Source organism: Dromaius novaehollandiae, chromosome Z (genome assembly GCF_036370855.1).
Source record: "Dromaius novaehollandiae isolate bDroNov1 chromosome Z, bDroNov1.hap1, whole genome shotgun sequence".
NCBI lineage: Eukaryota > Metazoa > Chordata > Aves > Casuariiformes > Dromaiidae > Dromaius > Dromaius novaehollandiae.
The window spans coordinates 9,957,172-9,977,213 of record NC_088132.1 but is presented as its reverse complement, the minus strand read 5'-3'; the positions used below and the strand labels follow the sequence as shown (position 1 = coordinate 9,977,213).

The window sequence follows — 20,042 nt, the reverse complement described above, 5'->3', positions numbered from 1 at the left end:
AAACAGCTGGGAGGGAGAAGAGCTAAGCTGGATGACGCTCAGTGCTGGCACATGAACAAGGAACCACCAAAATGTTGAGGGTGGAAATTAGAAGCTTTCTAGCAATTGCAGGTCATCTTTTTGGAAGAACCTAAGAAGCCCAAATAGCAGCAAGATGGAGTGTGACAGGTTTATGGAAGACGTCATACAACACGATCAGCAAGGATGGTTTCAGCAGCTGAAGGGTCCCCTCCTTATCCACTTTCCTGTGCAATTTACTTGAAAAAACATGTAACCTGTGATAGCCAGTTCTTGGTTGAGATAAGCCTTAGAGTTGTATGACCGTGAATCAGACAGCTTTTTGGAGTTTTATCAGTGTTACTAGCAAAAAAACAAACAAGAAAAAACCCACCTTCCCTCCAACCCCTAGCTGTAGCTATTACACTATGTGGTTTTGATGTCCTAGATATGATGGTAATTAATCTCACAGTTCAGTCTGTAGCAGTTTAAAATGGGGCTGGTAATGGAAGATTTCTGTTTCACCAGAAGAGAATACTCAGATGCCTCTTACATTAGTAGAGGTATTCAAGGAATGGAATACCAATTCGATTAAGGACTTTATAGAAATCTCATCTTCTGTGACAGTTCTTGATTGTTAGAGTAATTCTTATGCTCACTGAAGGCTTTCAAAAAGCTCATTAAAAAAGGACATAAAATAGTCCTCATTTCTTTTCTGACATGAGGCAAAATTGTGACCTTTGAAAATCTTACAAAAGCTCAGTCAATTTCAGCGCTGCTGCTGTCCAGGCCCAATTCTCTACCTACCCTTTGAGAAAATATGCACCATGAATAGCAAAAGTCAGGGGGAGATCTTGCTTACATTTTGTTTCACTTGATGGATGTGCCAGAAGCTGTTGTGGAAACAAGGGAAAGCTCAGACAAGAAATCTTTGGGTGTTTACTAAAGCAGAGTAGCTTAGCAGCCTGCAGCTGGATGTTAGGGCTCTCTGATTTCCTCTAGAAATAAGACTTACAGGGTCATAGCATCTGTGTATATTGCTGTCACTGCCTCCTAATGTTTTAATCCACTTGCCAAGTACAAAGGAGCCTGGAAGAGGAGCAGAGATGCTACATGACTTATGGAAAGAGATGAGTGGGAAAAGCGGGAGCACCTCTAAGGCTGGAAGCAGTAATGTAAATTTCTGTCTCACTAGACCTTAGGAATCTGTATGACAAGCAGACTTCATAAACGCATCAACAGCAGGGAAAGTGAGAGGTCCAGCCATCTTAAGAAGGAAAGCCATAGAAAACCTAGATGATTTTGGTTTTCTGCTTGGAGATCCGGTGTCTTTATCGGCTGTGCAGCAGCGGGCAGGTGTGAACACGAGGACTAAACGCGGGGACTCTCCTTCCTTGGGTAAGGTGCTCAGGAACGTGCACACCGACAAATAACCCAGCTCCCAGGTCGGGGTTGCAGATCGTCCATACTTACACATATTTTGATTCGCTCCCATGTTCTCTTTGGAAGTGAGCCAGCTAACTCCGGCGGGGTGATGAGGAGAGGTGGCTCCAGGGACCAACTTCCATCTGACGCAGCTGCACCAGCCTCGTCTCCCAGTGACCGCCCAAGCAGGACAAGTCACTTCACGTCCCTTCCTGGCCCAGGAGACAGACGACCCCCAGCCCCATCCTGCAAATACTCAGCCCTCCTGCTATCACTGGTGTGAGCAGGGGAACCACACAGCAAGAGTCTGGGAGCCCACAACGCTAATCAGTGGTGCTGCTATCGAGGCAAGAAATTCTAGATGTTGGAAGAGATTTGTCCTGAAAGCGTAAGTGCTCGATATCTCCTCTGAGCATTTATGGATGCCTTTGACAAGGCTCTGCCTCATTACGTACCGTAGGGAGCTAGAGCACAGCTAAGTTACTGTTTTTCCCTCCCTCACGAACACTTCCACTTTCCGTAATTCGCCCCCCCAGCCATGCTCTCCTTTCCAACGCCTGCACAGTAGTGAGCAGCATTTCCCGACTTCTCTGCAGCCACGGACACGGGTTTGTAACGACCTTCGTACAGGCTCAGCTTCCCTCTTGGTACTGACTTGGCCATCCTACAACAAATTTGATTAACAAAGTGCCCACTTCAGTTAGTTAGAAAATGGGTAAACAGCCTGCAATCTTAATGTATGCTAGCCTAATTTTTTTCTGTTTTAATATAAAAAGCTGAACAGAGGCTGAGTGTTTAGGTGAGCAGGAATCTGATGCTGGCTTGGTAAAGCATTGCATTTGCCTGCAGTGCAAAGCAGCAGATAGCAGACCTCTCTGCTGGAAACAAGTATTTGTGATAAGTGGTGTCAGAAGAGAGAAGCTGGTGTCTAAAACAAGAAATGCTTACATTACAAATTGGTATTTTTAATGTAAAGAATGTGGTGTTTAGCTGTTAACAAATATCTGGGCTTAAGAGTAAATCGAAGACAGTTACTGCACATCTGGCACCTGCAGGTGAATTTCAGAGCTAATTGATTTTTAAATGAAGAGCTGTGCTCCAAGAAGGGGGGAGGGGCTAGGGGAAGAAGGTTGTAACGATAGAAAAAAAAGCTTGGCTAGGATTTCTTACTTAGGAGTGTTATTTGAGTTAATTCATGTTTCACGGATGAATGCAATTTTATTTCTAACTTCAGCATTGCAATTTTTTTATCACCGTTTTTTCACAGGGACCCATGCAGGGAGGATTTCTGCACTGTGATGACTTCCCTCAGGAGGACAAGGACTGCACGACTGGGAAAAGCTCCCTCATACTAAGCAAACCACACAAGCAAGGGGAGTTGCAGGGGGCTGAAGTCGACACCGGCATGCTGGGGACGAACACACCAACGCTGCAGAGGGTCTGGGGACGCAGGAAAAGGCACAGCCCCCTTCCCCGTGTTTGGGGGTGCAGGTGCTGAGTGCACTGGTGCCCGCGATGCAGAGGTGGCTGCTGCGCTCGGGGGGACGTTTGTACCGCGTCCCTTCCTCTCGCTGCCCCGCGGTGGCACCTGCTAAGGGATCAGCTACACCAGGGCTTTCTGGTGGGATCACCGGCAGAGTTCAGTGCGGAATACCTAATTTTTCATTAAACCTGGAACAACTGAGTCGCACTGGGACACCCACTCCCCTGCCTATCTAGAAATAGGCTAAGGTTGTCAGGCAGAACAGGTGAGAGAGGGAGGGAAATATATATATATATTTTTGTTAAGGATCAGAGGAGGAAAGGGAAGACTATGGGATTAAAGGAGGCAATGGTAAGATATGAAGGAAAAATTAGAGGGAGGAGAGATTTCAGTCAGTTTTGATGTGTAAAGCAAAGCTGTTGCCTTGGCTGCTCCCTGATGCGGCTCCTTCTGTCATTGCCTGCCCTGAAGGCTAGGTGCCTGATATTACCTTGCAGTCAGTGGGGTCTGCTGATGTTTCAATCTAGGGCATTTCAGGCACTTAAACCCGCTGAATCAGTCCATCTGCTTAAGTGGCTTTGGAAACTTTCCTAGGGGACCTGTTCTTTTCTCACCTGTGTTTTATCTGAAGCCCATTTAAATTCAATAAAAACCTAACGCTGACTCAGAGCATCCTCAGATCACTTCTAGCCAGCAGCACTTGTGGGGATCAGGCAGAGCGGTCCCAGCCTGCCCTTCCAGAGAGCCTGCCTGGGTGGGAGCACGAATGCCATTGTAAAGCCAAGGCTTTCTTCAGCAGGGATAACTTTATATTGCTGCACAACCCTGTGTAGATAAAGAGGGATAGAGATGTTGCTGCTAGGCAGCATGGCCTTTGAGTGCAAGGCTCTAAGGGCAACTAATGAGCAGCTTGCTTCTTAAATTTGTTCTTCCTCTTCAGCTTTGCTTCCCCTTCAAAAACAAATACATTTTGTATTGCAGCAAGGAATATGTCTGCAGCCTGCAGAAAGCAACCAGACTTCGACTTCCTACAGCTCATCCCTAGGGGTTACTTTGTTCCCTGATCCCTGGGCCTCTCCATCCCAAATCGCACAAGCTCTGCCAGGCTCGTCTCCAAAGTGCCCAAAACTGAAGGCAGGCTCTGAGTGCATCTGTAGAAAGACAGACAATCATCTATTAGATGTGGATAAAGCTACTGAATAACTTTTTTGCTGTTTAATTTTCTTCTACGTGCAGAAATTCCCATTTCGTCTCAAGTTTGACTGCTACTGCTATTCCGGTAACAGGGTTTACAGTAACAGTTCTTTTGTGTTGTCTCCTGCCTCAGCCACTACGTACTCCGGAGACTTTGCAGTGCGCCGGCATGAAGCACAGAGATTCACACTTCAGGGCACAGTCTTAGATGACTTCTTCTGATGTTCTGCCACGGCTTAAACCAGCAGAGACCTGACATACATTTAAACTGCTAGGTACTGAAGAACGGAAAGATGATAGGAGAAAAAAATTACCAAACGTCCTTCTGGATTTCTAACCACATAGTAGTGCTTTCAGAGTGACAGATCACATAGAAAAGTGTATGGGTTTTTTTGTAGCTTCACTTAAAACTTATGCTACATGTACCCTGTTTGTAAAAAAGGTGGCTCTTACTTCTACCAGTCAGTTTTGTGACTATCCCCCTTCCTACTCCCCTTATTTATTCCCAAGTACAGTGTTCAGTGTGCTAGTGACACGTTTAACAAGTATCAGTCTAATTACAGAAAAGGAAAACACCTTCATGAGAAGATAACATTTCTGCCCTTGTCGAAGCTTGGAAGAAATTGTCAGGTTTCACCCTCCCTCCACCCAATCCTGTTCAATTAGGACCAGAGGGCAACTCCTGAGGGAGTGCAAAGAGCAAGGCGGTAAAGAGCAGATCCCTACAAGTTATTAACTTAACAGCAGGTAAAGAGATCTGAGAGCAAAACTACATGGGAATCATTCAAAACAAGCCAAAGTTAGACTAGGGAAAAGAAGGACAAGAAACTGAGGAAACTGGCTGCATATCGTCTGCATTTGAAACTAGAAAAGAGGGGAAATTTGGGCATGTTTTATAAATGAAGCGTGAAATACAAGACTGGAAAGAATCAGGGAAGAAAGGAGAGTGAGAAGCAGGCAGGGGAGTACCAGCAACTACATGCCGTGCTCCAGTGAAGTGCTGGCAGAAGAGACAGAGACTGTTGGCTCCCTTGTGGAAAACAACTTTTCATCTTTTCTACTGTTATACTGTTGCCATGGTAAAGGAAAAGCCTCGAGGGATGCCAGAGAGATATACCAACATCACCTGGCTGCTCTAAGTGTTGGTTGTAAACAGTTTCACTAAAAAATGTTCCCACTGGTTTAGCACAACCCATGGCAGGTCTGGTGAAGAAAAGGCTCTGTGGGATTCTTGTATACATCTGCCAATTTCCCAGCAGGTTTGGGGCAATTTCTAGTGAGGGCTGGGCACAGAGCCTTACATTCCTTCCTCTCCCTCAAGACTAGGTGCATGTTAATTCAGTCTAAGTTTGCTTGAGCAGCTTTCCAAGACAGTGGCAGAAGCAATCTGCCATAGAAAAAGTAGATCCAGCTCCCAGGTGGACAAGTTGCAGAATGCCTCGAAATGCTTGCTTGCTGGGATGAAACAACAGCCTTCTGAGTGGGATGAATTGTACTCTACTGCACGACCTTTTCTGACTTGACTGTTTAACCTTCTAATGGTCATTTAAATTAGCCAGCTCCTTGGCATACCTGATGCATGCAGCACTGCTTACAACATGCTTGCAAATTGGCAGGCACAGAAAAATTGCCCTTGTGTTTTTATGAATGACCAACTAGATATTTCATAGCAGTAAAATGCAGTAATAATGGACTTGAAAGTATGTTTCTGTAAGAACATGCCAAATGGCACTGGGGAAAAAAATGGTGATGACGGTAAGTTAATGCTTAGAGGTAGGTACAAGGGAGCATGAACCACATGTTACCCAGTGTATTCATGGCTGTGGAGAAATCCTTCTGAATGATCATGAAGATGACAAATCCTATGTGGGAATTTGAAGGTTTCATGAAAAAAGCTGCAGTGTTTGGGGAATTTCCACCTTCCTCCTGAATAGGAAAGTGCTGCAAAATTTGCCCAGGAAATAATAAAAACACATTTCTCAGCCTGCTGCGTTGTTGTTCACAAATGCTGACTATATTAGGGTTCTTTAAAATGGTTAGTTAACTTTTCTGATTTTCTGCTTGGAGACCCTCACTCACTGGCTCAGGTTTTACAGGAAGGCAGAAAACACCCATCAAGCTTTTTTTATATACAAGTTTTATATACAAGTTTTCTGGACATACATGCAACTTTGAGGTGTGCTATCTAAAGATTTTTAGAGCTTGAATCACACTCAGAATGGTCTGGAGTGATAGCCAGTAGTTTCTTTTTGCTCTTTCCCACTGATTTAAAAAAGCCTTGCAGGATCTCTTTGAATTCCACTGCACTGGCCACAGTCAGCTGCTGTTAATTACTGAGTATTAACCCTCACTGGCCTTGAAAACTGTAATTCTGGAAAAAAACAGACAACTGTGTCTGGAAAAATGCAAATGTACACATACACATTCTAAAATAATGTTTTTTTCATCTTCTTAGCAGCTGGAAATATTAGCAGCAGTCTGAATGGAGGCTTCAGGTGGTAAGAGGGTCATGAAAAAGCACTTAGCAGGTGGCCAAACCAGCAGGCAATCCTCAGGAATGTATCACCAATTAGTGATGTAAGCTGTGTTCCCCTGGGACACTGGCTCCCTGATGTCTTCTCTGCTATATCTGGAGGCTTAAGGGAAGATTTGGAGGGATAGAAAAAGCTGCACAAAGCTTTTCTTCCTAACCACTTGTCTCCTTCCCTGTGTGCCTCTTCCCAGCTAGGCAGCTTTGCCTTGTGATAGGTGTTAGGAAGCCCAGGATCAACAGCAGGCCAACCACACTGCAGTAAAAACACAATCTGACCAACCTAAATGTGAAAATGTTTGTAAAGGTTGGTAAAAATGTTGTCTGGCGTGCTTAACACAGCACAGATCTTGCTCTGCTTGGGGGAAACACGGCCCTGCAGGACACTGGGTCCTGGAGCCCAGTCCTGTAGCTGCTGGGAGAGCTGCACCAACCTGTGCGAGTAGTGGCTGTAAACTGGCAAGACGCTGCAGGGGCACCAGGCTGTTGCACCGCAGCGGTTTGGTAATAGACCACAGCGCACCAAGCCCAGGATGGTGAACGGCGCTAGTGGTCTGGGGCTGGCGGCACCACTGCCGCAGTTAGACGAAGGTAAACCTGCATCTGACAGATAAAGCCAAGCAATCTGCACACACAGTGCAAAAAATGTGCCTGAACTTCCCAGCAAAGAGACGTGGCCTACAGAAACTTCTTAGGTGCAGGTGAAAAGCTGCCTTGGTTGAGGCGAAGGGAGTTGAGTTTTGAGGTTATCTTCCCGTATCAAAGACCCCAGTGAGGCCAATACCAACCGTGCTTCACTTGGCTGAACACCTTTAACGCATTTTTTAGAAAATAAATTTTTAAAGCCTTTTCTCCAGTACTTTTCATCTGCCATGTGCTGCCTGCAAGTTTCAACTTCCTTCCCAGGGGATACGGATAAAAAAGGTTACTGGTCAATCCTGTATAAAAAAGGAGGGGGCACAGGAAAAACGACTTTTTTTTGTTTGCCAAACACGGCCGGGCCCGGCCTGTCAAGACCTTCGCTCCCGCGGTGAACCTGCCGCCCTGCCCGCGGGAAGGCGCGGAATGACCCCAGCGCCGCTCCGTAGCCCGCCGCTTCGGAGCCGCGCGGGCTGCTGGGAACTATAGTCCCCTCCCTTGTCGGCTTCTATTGGCTCGAGCGCCGGGGTCTCTTTCCGGTTAGGGAACCTGCTCCCTCTGCTCCCTCGCTCGCGGAGGGTTGGTTGGCCGCTAGCCAATAGTAGGGCTCCGTTGAGCGGCACCCCGCTCGCTGATTGGCCGACAGCTGGGACGGGGGCGGGGAGAGGAGGGAGGGGGCGGGGCGGCGCTGGGCACCGCCCTGGACAGCTGGTGGTGCGCGGCCTGGCGGAGCCGCCGCCGGGGCGCGGGGGGATGCGGCTGCGCTCGGGGGTCTTCGCCTCCTCCTGCCTCCTCGTGGAGGCGCTGGGGGTTGCCCTGTTCCTCCGCGGCTTCTTCCCGCTGCCCGTGAGGTCGCTGCCCCGCAGCGAGGCCCGCCGGGACCCTCCCGCCGAACCGGCGCCGCCCGGCTCAGGTAACCCCAGCAACCCGCCCCTCCCCCCGGTCACCGCGGCAACCCCCGCCCGGCGCCGTAGGCCACGCCCCCCCGCGCGATCACCATGGCAACCGGCCCCGCCCGCCCCGTAGCCCCGTGGCTAACCTGGCTGAGCAGGACTGTAACCGTCATGCTGGGTCTTCGTTGCGTGTTATTCTTAATTCTTCTAAAGTATAGAAAACTGGGAAATTTGGGACAGGCTTACTTAAACTGTCTAGAAACAACGGTAAGAGAGGAAGGCTGAATAATTCAGAGGATAATGTGCTAATATCGGTTAAGCAGGAACACTGAAAGAAGTCTAATCTGGGAACAGATCTCAGGTGGAGCTGCCAAGGGGCGGTTTGTTTTTAAGCTGTGTTTTAAGCACTATGACTGCCAGAGGTGTTTGGTAGGTTGCTCTGTGGAAATCTCTGATGTAAGCGTGAGTGAAACTTTGCATTCCGCCTTGACATGATTATTAGCAGGAGAGTAACACAGAGGTAGGCTGTCTGCAAAAAAAAAAAAAAAAAAAAAAAAAAAAAAAAGATCAGACAATTGGGCTTTGAAAAGACTGGTTGGAATTAAAGTCTATAAATGTGTACCACAGCTCTTTACAAACATTTAGGTATGTCAGTAGTAATCCTAGATATACTTAGAGAAAAATGGAGTGACGCTAAAGAAGGATTCATCCTGGTTCTAGCTCTTGGGTTAGAATTTGCTTACGGAGTGATCTGTCTTGATCTGGAAAACGTGTTCTGAAGGCAGGGGATTGCTTGTAAAACCAGGCTTTAGGCATTCTTTTGAACTGTTTAAAACATAATTTTGTTTCAGTGGATCTTCATTTCCCAAACATTTCATTATGTGAGCTCTGACTAGCATTATGTTCAAGCTGGCTTGCCTGTGGGGCAAGTAATAAACGTTGTAGAGTTGCTTGCTTAATAGTGAGTCCTTGCAGCACAGCATTGCAGTAAGTTTTTGGTAGAACCAATGGTTTTCTTCATTGCTTGCAAAAGTTAAGCTTCATTTCAAGTAACTGTTTTATAAATAACCATACCAGGCATAAATAAGCATATGGAGCATAGCTGAACATGGTGTTGCTTTAGTGGTCTTGCAACATGGACACAGTGAAAGTCTTTAAATGGCTTGTAGTTGACTGGTAAATCCTGTGCACTTCTTAATACTTGACTTACTGATGAATGACACTATAGGAGGGAGTTGATTTAGTGTAGTTTCAGTGGTACTGTCATGTGAATAGAGTGTATGTGTTTGTGAACTGAGCCTTTTCATCATTCAAAACACTTTGTTACTCTAGGTGAGTGGATTTGGAATAAATTATAAAAAAGACGTAACTAACAGTATAGTCCATCCAGTGCTGCCTTCTTGTTTTAGAGTCAGAGCCAGAGCATGCCTGCTAAGCTGATAATTCAAATCTTGGGAAAAAAACTTTGTTTGTCTAATCAAGGTTGCTGGCAGATCCAGTCTTCTGTGGTTTCTGCTCCCTCCATCCCCCTCCAAAATTTTCTTATGTTGTCTCTTCAGAAGCATGTTGAACAAGTCTGAAAAAATCACTAACAGTAGAGATTTTGTGGATGCTAATTTATTGATGCTTATCCATGTACACAAAAATACAGTTTCTGAATTTGGTTTTTGAGGTTCTGTTCTTTGACATAATATTATTTCTGACCTTCCCAAACTGTCAGCCACTTATTCAGAAACACTTTTTACTCTAAAAGCACGTAAAAAGCTGATTTTATATAATGCAGGTACTGAGAAGCTGATCAGGGTGTTGTCTAAGTGGAAATCTATGGGTAGGATCCGTTCCACTTTCCTTTTGTCTCTCTGCCCTTTTCCTGATAGAGGTATGGGACCAAAAACTGGTGCTGTAAAAGCAAAATGCCGTCATGTGGACCAAGCTCGATGCAATTGAACAACTGTTCTGACAGCCCTGCACCCACATGACAGAAGGAGGTGGACTTAAAGGCATGCTACTGCCCACTGTCATTAACCCAATGCACAACTGAATTTTGCTGGTCCTGCCAACATAGCCTGTTAAAGGGATTCCAGAACGGGATATTGTCCCTGCAGCTGCCATCACTGTATTATCCTGGCGTAGAGTCTTTGACCTGGAAGGGCATGAGTGTGCACAGATGTTTTTCTCCTTCAAACTGTAGTGAAATTTTGTGTACTTCTTTGTGATTCTCCTATTCTCTGATGGTGAGATTTGATTGAAAAGCATTGCTCCAGATATATTCTGACACGCAAAACCAGATAGTAGCACAACTGAATGCTGCATCTTTTCTTCTGAAAATTGTTGTCTGTTGGATCTATGTAATACAGTCTTGACTTCTACTTTCTCTTTGGTTAATGTATTATCCCTTCTTAAATTCTTTAACATTCTTGTTGAAGAATGGGGTTTTCCTTTCACAATTTCACGCAGTGCATTAGATTTTATTGTATTCTTTTTGATTTTCTTCCTACATGCTTGTTTTTCTTCCTACATGCTCTATAGGAATTATTTTTTGTGTCATTCCTGTGCTAGATGGCCTGAAAACTCAACTTGCTCTGATTACTTCCAGTGTTCACCATTATTTACTTTTGACTGTAAAGCTAATAAAACACTTAGAAGCACTCATTTCTGTGATGAAGTTGTCCTTTAACTTGATCCAGCAAATGTTAAAATTTGTTGATGACTTTAAGTACTCTTGTTGTTGTTGTTGTTCCTTAGGAATGGTTTCTAACTGGACCAGTGTTCCACCACCGCTCTTCAAAAAAGTAGTCATTGTGCTGATAGATGCTTTGAGAGATGACTTTGTGTTTGGATCCAAAGGTAAACAGTTTATGCCCTATACTACACAAGTTATTGAAAAAGGGACGTCTTACAGTTTTGTTGCTGAAGCAAAGCCACCCACTGTGACTATGCCTCGAATTAAGGTAAGCTGTTTGTTTCAGTTTAGAGTTATTTCATATACCTTTAACTTTGAGAAAATTGGGAAGATTTGGATCTTGCATGTGCTCAGAGTGGCATAAAGAGCAGATTTGCTGTGTTACTGCCAATTTGTGGCTGAAACTTACTTTACTGTAATAGTGCATGGCATATAATGCTAATTTGCCATGACCCAGATGTGCTGCTTGTAGGAAAGTTCAGGCATCAATGGAAGGCAGAGGAGCTGAGTAAGAGGAAGTGGTGATAGCTCCCACTTAAAAAACACTTTGTCTTGTTTTGTTCGTTTATTTGGTGGCTCCATGCTAGGAGGATCTGTGAGAAACAGTGTAAGGACAGTTAAGGCTGTATTGCAAATGATCAACATAAAAATGATTGATGTAGTCTTTTCATTAAATGGAAATGATAATTGTAGGAAGGCAATAGCCTCTTAGTAATCAAATTTGCCAATGTCTTCTGTCCAAGAGCATTTTTGTTGGTGTTTCTCATTGTGCTCCTGTACCTTTTGCTAGCAAATCCAGTTTGGCATATATTTAAATTGTCATAGGGATGCTTTTGTGGAGTTTCGAAAGAGAGTTGTGCCAAGTTTCAGGTAACTAAGAGATGAACCGTGGCTGTGTCATCAGAATACTTGATCATCTGGGCTTCTCCGTGCTGGATCTGAGTGATTCATACAATGAGAAGTCACTGCTTAGCATTTTGTGCATTAAAGAAGCTGAGAGACACTGCTCTGGAGGTGGTGGTGGGGGGAAATCTTGTAACGCTTGATAGGTGGACTTCACTGTGTTTTTCTTAGGAGTCTCACTTACTGTTTTGAATGTCCTAAACTTGTTAAAACAGTTTACTTGGGCTGTTTAAACAGTCTCTTGGTGTTTTCCTGAACCACTAAGTGAAGTAAATTTCTACTGAGATATGAAGGAGTTTTACTGGCTACCAGTTAGGAAAGTGTTATTTTTAACCTTTGTAATAAACCAGTACTGGCTGATGCCAGAAATCAGGAGGTGACAGATGGTATGATATGGCATGACAGTTCATCCGTTCTTTACACTTTCAATAAAGGAACGCAATAAAGTGAAATCTTTTTCCCCTCTTCGTTACTTCATCTTATGCTATTATTTTCTTCTGAGCACTGGAAACCTCTTCTAGTTTATGTTATATAGCTCTTTTCTTTTGTTGTTTTATCTAGGCTTTGATGACTGGTAGCATACCTGGTTTCATTGATGTTATTGTGAACCTCAATTCTCCAGCTCTTTTGGATGACAATCTGATATGGCAGGCAAAAACAGCCGGGAAAAGAATAATCTTTTATGGTGATGATACTTGGGTTAGATTGTTTCCGAAGCATTTTGTGGAGTACGATGGAACAACATCTTTTTTTGTGTCAGATTTTACAGAGGTGAGAGCCTTTTTATAATCTCAAGTCAAATAACGAGTGTACAAGCGCGTAGCAAAGACTCCTAAAAAAGAATAAATTAATAAAACTATCCTTTTTCTGAAATATGAATCTGACAATTAAATAGAAATTGGATTTTGGTATGTGTGTCACCTGTGGGAAGTGTGTAGATACACTTAGTAAAGAACTCCCTAACTTTCCTAAACAGTCACATGATTTACTCACAAAACTTGTCCTGATAGGAGAATAGACAATAGACCACCTGCTTTGTTTAAAAGATCCATATCTGTGTTTCCCATCTCTCACATTTATGCTAGTTCCGAACATCTTTAAAGGCCCAGTAATATATAATCTTACTCTCTTAGAGGCATACTTTTTTAGCTATTGTATAGCTTTTGCAGTTGCAAAATGAATACTGCCTCAGTATGTTAGCAAAGAGGAAGCATAGAAGGTAGCTGGAATAAGCTGTGAAAGCTCTTGTTCTGGGAATACTAAAAGGGTAAATTGTTTCTGCAATTTTAGTTTGTATTTTGGACCTTAATGATTTGTAAAACCTCAAGCCGTTAACCTGCTGCTGCTTATATAAGTATGTTATTACCATGTTTAAGGAAGCAAAATAGGCCTAACAATGGGAATGGAAGTCATTTTTACGTGGTTACTCTAATAAAGAATCGCAGAAACTTCAGCATGGAGTGGGAAAATGTGAACATGATCTTTGGTCTGTGGTTTTATAGCTCTCAAGCTCCTTATGCAGTCTTTTTACTTTCTGAAAGACAGTTTATTCAGTGGAAAGCTTTCATAGTTGTTTAAATAGTTATATCCAGAGTTGACAAGTTAGTGATGCATTTGAAATGTTTAAAGTAGTTTTAATATCCAGGGAGAAATATGTATGCAATTAAAAATGGGTTGTCAACCTAAGTAGGAGAACATGCCAGATAGGCCCTAGATAGCACTGGACCAATCTTTGTTCTTTCTTGGTATGTGGTCAGTGCTCTTTCCCACAGTAAATACAATCCTTTGTGTTTACACGTTAGCAAAAATTTAAGTCGAAAGAGACAGAGTTGTTTTTTCTTCCTGTGGTTCCAAATTCCAGACAGAGGCTTGTTCCCTCTACTTACATCATGTGAAGTGAAAAATCAGGAGTGTAGAGTACGAAAGTGACTGAATATGTCTTGAAACAGTCTTTTAAAGTATCTGTGGAAGCATCACAGTCAAATTTTTCTCTGCTTGTATGTAATCTGACACTTCATAGCCGGAAAGGAGTGAAATGGAATGAAGAATGTGTTTGGTATGACAGAATTTTTGACTCTGCTTGGCATTGAACGAATCAGACTGATTTTTTTCTTTTTCTTTTAAATTTGTGAGTGACTGGAGTTCTCACCAACTTCTGTGGAACTTCTGTGGGTGGTACAATCTAATTTTTCTTTGCTTTTTGTAAAAGGGATTTTTTTTAGCTTTCAGTTGTTTCCCTTTCATTTCTGAGGTTGATGATAATGTTACCAGGCACTTGGACAGAGTGTTAAAGAGAGAAGACTGGGATATCCTAATATTACATTACCTAGGTTTGGACCATATTGGTCATATGACTGGACCAAACAGCCCATTAGTGGGACCAAAGCTTCATGAAATGGATAACATCCTCAAGAAGATTCATATTTCTCTTCTTTCAAAGGTAATAAATATATCATGTTTTGGATGAAAATCTGGCATTTGTAGACTAGCATTGTTTTTATATTCCTTGAAACCCCTTTTCATGGGTGATAGTTTGCTCCTAGACCAAAGTGAGTATTCTATTCTTATCCTTCCCCATCCCTTCTTCACTTAACAATGTAGTGTAGCATTTTTAAGGATTTACTGCCTGACCTTAGAAAAGTCTGTTAACAATCTCTTCTGAACAGTTGTGGGAAAGAACCCCCCTTGTTGTGTGGGAGGAGAGAGAGAACTGCTGTCAATATTCTGCTATCATTCATGAATTAGAATGGCGGTTGGTGTATTTTCTATTAGTGAAATTCAGCTGGAGGAACAGAAGGCATGTATAGCTAATGGTTTTCATTTAGACAGTTGTGAAGGTGTATCTAGTTCTCAGATACTGAAAAGATTCAAATTGAAATGATTGTTGTAAAAAGCATTTTTCTTATGCTAAACGGAGCACATAAATTGTCAAATCTGAATCTTTTTTTAGAGTTGGAGACTTGGGTTGTCACTTCATGAAGTAATCTGGATGCTGAAATACCAAGTCCTAACTCCAAGTGCCCTGAAGCTTATTCTCTGAATGACTGGAATTCAGAATAGCTGCTCATAAGATTTTAGCATTATTTTTAGACAGACAGATGGTTTCATACCAAAAGAGAGGATAAAATCCTGCTTGTGAAAGTTACAGTTTAATCTATGTTGTTGCAGTGCATTTGGCACAGTTTGTTAATATGTTAAGCTTTTTGCTAGTTATGTGCAAGAGCTTATCTCAGTTTTAGAATACAGAATGATAAAAGCACTTATTTCTAGATACAGCAGGTACTGGTAATCAGCTGATACTACAAGGACAGGCCTCACTTAGGCCTCTGTTTCTCTTTCTTCAGAAAAATAAACATCATTTGACATCAGTCATGTCAGATTTCTACCCTAAAGACACCTGAGAGACTGAAGAAGAAATTTGAATATAAACTTTGAAAATTTCTCTAGCCTGTGTTTGAATATAAAGCTCACAGTCTAATATGGAAGCATGTAATTAATTTTTTATTCATTCTATTTGTTTAGCCTGTTTCCTTTGACTCTACTTAAATCCCCTCCATTATAATAAGATTTATAAATAGGAATATTTTTTAATTCATGTCTAGAAAGTCAAAGAACCTGAAGTAACTGTGTGGGGAAAACTTCTCGGTCAGTGCTATTGCTCCTGTACTCCTGATTTTCTTGTCACAGCATGAGGACCTGTATTTATTCCTTTGGTCAGTTTCTTCTGACTGTGTAAATTAGTTTTTTTCTTTTTATTTTTTTTGTTGTGTTTGCTATATAATGATAAGTATGTGTATCTTACTTTTTCAAAGGTATTATCGTTGCATAACACTTCACTGAGGACATCCGTGCTCATCTGCCTTAGATGTTGTGAGCCAATTAAAAAAATGTGAATTATTTCAAGACATTCATGCATGAATATGATAAAAAAAATAAAAAATGGTGTATATGCATTTTGTTTTCTACAGTATTTGTAAATTTCTTTCTGTGAATTGCAGGAAGGAGAGGCTTCTCTGCCCAGTTTGCTAGTTGTTTGTGGAGATCACGGGATGTCTGAAACAGGTAGTCACGGTGGTTCTTCAGAAGGAGAAGTGCACACCCCACTGCTGTTTATCAGCTCTGCTTTTGAAAAGAGAAGTGGTAAGGATCAAAAAATACCCTACTTGGAATATAGTCCCATCTCTAATTCATATTAGCTCTAGAGTTGTTGCTGAAAAATACTTTGGGGGTACCTCCTGCTAGCATAGCTGGAATTTAGCTCATGGTTCATTCTACGGGTGACTCTGAAGGCTCGATCTGTGTGACCTTTATGTTGCTTAGCCAGGGTTTGCATCTGTGTCATGCTGAAGCTGAGAGACAATGAGACATGGATGTGATTAGAGTGAAAATCCTGTTCGAAGTGAGTTATAAGTTTTGTTTTGAGTAGCCAGAATATATCCTTGCCCTCCATGCTTCCCTCTCGGAAAGCCAGGATAGAGGAATAAAAGCTGACTTCTGCTGCGAGTAACAGCAAAGGGGAGGAATTAGCTTTGTGAAATGGTAAGAGATTGCAGCAGTGAAAACATGACTATTGATTGCTGAGTATCTAAGGACAGGATATTGAGGATGAATGTATTTGCTGTATTAGCCAGGCAGTTCATTTTACACCGTTAAAATGAGGTTATCTGTTTCTGACACTCACTTTCTACTTGTAGAACATCGCTTAAGGCAATGGGAAAGGAGACAATGCTCTAGCGGTTTGTAACAGTGTTTAGTCTAACATATATACCTTCTTGGTTAACTAAGCCCACTGAATGAATCAGTGAAATGTAGTTATAACAGGAGTGAATATTTTGTTCAAAATAACGCTTCCTGCAGCCTTTCAGTCTGCCTTTTGCCTATTCCTATCAGATTTCTTTGCTTTTAAAGCCTGCCTGCAGAACCTTAATTTGTTTTTCCTGCTGGAGGTTCCTGCAGCACAGCCCAAGTATGTTTATCTGTCTGTCATTTGTGAAGCTGGTATCCAGCTGAAACATAAAGCATTGCTTTAGGAATCATTGAGCTCTTTTCAGATGTAGAAAACAAAGTCAAGAGCTGATCAAAGCTCCCAGGTAAGTTTTTTTTTTTATAAATGTCTTACTGCTACTTGTTAACTGCCAGGCTACTTAGGTGTAGGTTCTGTAAATGCAATCTCTGTTCATTGTGGTTAGTCTCTGTGTTCGGTTTAAACTAAATGTGCATTTTTTTACAATAAACATAGTGAAGTACATCTAGTCAGCTGTCTTTAGGATCGAGTTTGTGAATTATAATGATGTCTGTGTAACACCCAGCAGCTTCCTTCTCATTGCTTCAGTAACCACAATTGTAGTGATTGTTCCTTATAATCCTACTGTAAACAAACTGTACTGTGCTCAGTTTGGTAGACCTCAAAGTAGTAATCCTGTGGACATCTGCATTTAGTATGCCATCAGAATATTATTTGTGTAGCCTTCTACAGAGATGCTTCACCCAGGATTGGCTAAATGTATTCGGTAGCGTGGCTTTTTTTTTAACCAAAAGTTAAAGGCAAGTTCAAAACTTACCTTTAAAGGTGTAAACTGAAAGCTGCTGATGTAGAGGTACTCATGCAAAAAGGATTTAGGGATTTTAGGTGGCATTCTAAGGTATGGAAATAATCACAGCTAGATGTGAAATGAGAGAACTTCTAATGCTCTTAAAGGGAGCCATGAGAGTAATAGATACTGTGTACAGAATTTTTTCATGTTCTTAAGTGCAAACACTAAATGCTTAGATTTATAAAGAGAACTAAGTAAAAGCATAACTGAAAAAACACTGCTATGTAACTAGTAAGGTACGCAAAGAAACGATGACAACTTTTCTTGGCATGGCAATCTTAAATGAAATGTTACTTAGGTGAGTGAAATCATTCATGTGTGTAGGTGTCTGTGGGACTAGGGACTATCCTGCTTACTGCAGTAAGCTAATGAGATCCTGCACAGAACAGTTTAAAATAACTGGTTTAACCAAATGGAACTCCAGAAATTGAATTTTGATCTTTTACCTGATATGTAGTTCTGTTTGCCTTTCAGGATGCAGGCTGCAGCTTGATACTGTGGTAGTCTCCTGGACCATCTCTTTTTCCTATTTGTACTTGTATAACATTCATGTTGCACTTACAGTAATTGCGAGCATTGAACAGTGGTACTTGATGAGAATTGAAAAAATTCTAGTTTTGCAACAGCCAAGGACAACAGATTAAAAAGATCAGAGCTCTCTTTGTGTCATTTGGAATATCTTGGTTAAGACATACAAACAAATTTTGAAAATAATGAGGTGGCTAGCTCTGTCTGTGGAACTAGAATGGTCCTGTAATTTAATTTTTTTTTTTTTTGATTTTAGGTCCTATAACCCAACCCAAAGTTGTGCAACAGACTGATTTAGCTACCACACTGGCAGTAGGTCTTGGTCTGCCAATTTCAAGAAACAGTGTTGGGAACCTTATATTGCCAGTTGTGGGAGGCAAGACAATGAGAGAACAACTACGTTTTTTGCACTTAAATGGGTTCCAACTTAGCAGACTGCTGCAAGAGAATACACCTGCATATGAAAAAGGTAAATCAGCTAAAAAAATAAACTAAATATACCAGAGGATATTTACCTACTAATACGAGATTGTTTTTAATACTGTTTGGGCTTTTAGGTTCAAGAGGATAGCATGACACTGCAAATGAGCCACTCAGTTGAAACTGGCGCTCAGAGAAATGACACTGATTTTACTCTTTACTGTTATCTACTCTGGCATACTGCATGAAAAGGATTTCTAATGGCCAGTACTGCTGCTTGTAGACAAAACAATAGAACCTAGCACAATGGAATGAATTTTCTAGTTCAAAAAAGTTTAGATAACACTGCAAAATTATTTATGATAAGCTTATCTTTTTATTTCTTTGATATATGTGAATTTACTTAGAGAACCTAGAGAACTGGAAAGTTTCATTTTAAAATAAACATAGGTGTGCACCTGTGTGTTTGTATGTGTTTAAAGGAAAGAAAGACATGAGGGAAGTTGGTCTGCCCTGTCAAAATGTAGCATTTGCTCAAGATGCATGATACAGCCTATAACATAAACACCCAAACTAATGTGATAATTATATGAAAAAAAAAAAAAGGAGGAAATAGTCAGAAGGTGAAGGTTAATATTTTACCATGGACAGCAGAAGATGTTGTCTTTAAATGGTTGTGAAGCTTGAAGTCCTTGCCACTTCAGTGATTCATCAGATTGACTTCATCAGAAGTCAAGTAACTGGAGGGGAATGCAAAGTTGTGTTACAGTGATGAATAATTAAGGTGAATAACAATGTTAACTTTAGCAAGATGATCAGTGTAGGTCAAGAATTAATTATCTTTCAACATCATGGCTGCTAATCATAATTAAACCCTGTCTGGGAGTCTAACCAAAAAGTGCTGCTTACAGTAGGGAGATGTTAATAGTAGGACCCATACGCCATCTAGTCTGTTTTTTTGCAACATAGATTTCCTCACTTGAAACAAATAGGTAATGCCTCTTGTTGGTGCAGTTCAGGGTAGGGCTGTATTATTGAAAATTCCAACATCAAGCACCATCTGACAGTATTTCTGCAACTGCTCCTCAAACAGACTGAAGCTTCTCCAAGCTTCTGTTTTATATCATGAATTTTCAGCTGGTTTTTGTGCAGAAATTGAATTTAAGCTGTTCCTGGCTTTCATCTGAGAAGTGAAATCAAAATTGCTCAAGGTGGAAGTGCAAAGAAATTTTGTGCTACTTGTTACTGTGAACTGCTGTTAGAGGTCCTACACTTCTGGTAAGGGCTTGGAGGGTAAAGCATCCATGATGAACTTCTTTCAGTAACAGAGAGTCTGAATGAGATGGAACCAGATCCAGGTCATTGTAGCTTTTTGGAGAGTCCTGAGCTGAATTTTCGTTGTTGCTCTACTAATCCCTGTTGTTCTTTGAGTGTTCTAGGTGTGTAAAGTTGTGCCTTAATATGTACCATGGGAAACTTTGGTCAGGATCGTTAAGATTAGCATGGAAAAAGAGATGTCTTGCTGTTTGCTTAGTGTTAAGTCTCATTGCTGTGGAGACTTCAAGCACTAGAAATACTAAAGGAAATGCCACTATGTCAGTGACTAGTGTTTTATGTAGTTTAAAAGCATGGATGAATGGCCTTTTACTTTGGGAGGCCTCCAAGTGAGGATAAATACCCTCTTACCTATCACACTTAGAGACACATGCACATGTATGCATATCTTTCATGATTCCTGTAGGAAAAGGAATAT

The 20,042-nt window shown here is 41.8% G+C and overlaps 1 protein-coding gene across 1 annotated transcript in view; it reads left to right on the top strand.

Moving 5' to 3' along the window:
* The first annotated feature begins 7,945 nt into the window (after window positions 1-7,945).
* Window positions 7,946-20,042, top strand: part of PIGG (phosphatidylinositol glycan anchor biosynthesis class G (EMM blood group)) — a 104,855-nt gene continuing 92,758 nt past the window's right edge. The window contains exons 1-6 of the mRNA XM_026098697.2: window positions 7,946-8,181; window positions 10,907-11,112; window positions 12,309-12,518; window positions 13,999-14,187; window positions 15,746-15,887; window positions 18,126-18,338. Of these exons, the coding sequence (XP_025954482.2) occupies window positions 8,022-8,181; window positions 10,907-11,112; window positions 12,309-12,518; window positions 13,999-14,187; window positions 15,746-15,887; window positions 18,126-18,338 (1,120 nt within the window). The 5' untranslated portion in view covers window positions 7,946-8,021. The remainder of the gene's footprint in view (window positions 8,182-10,906; window positions 11,113-12,308; window positions 12,519-13,998; window positions 14,188-15,745; window positions 15,888-18,125; window positions 18,339-20,042) is intronic.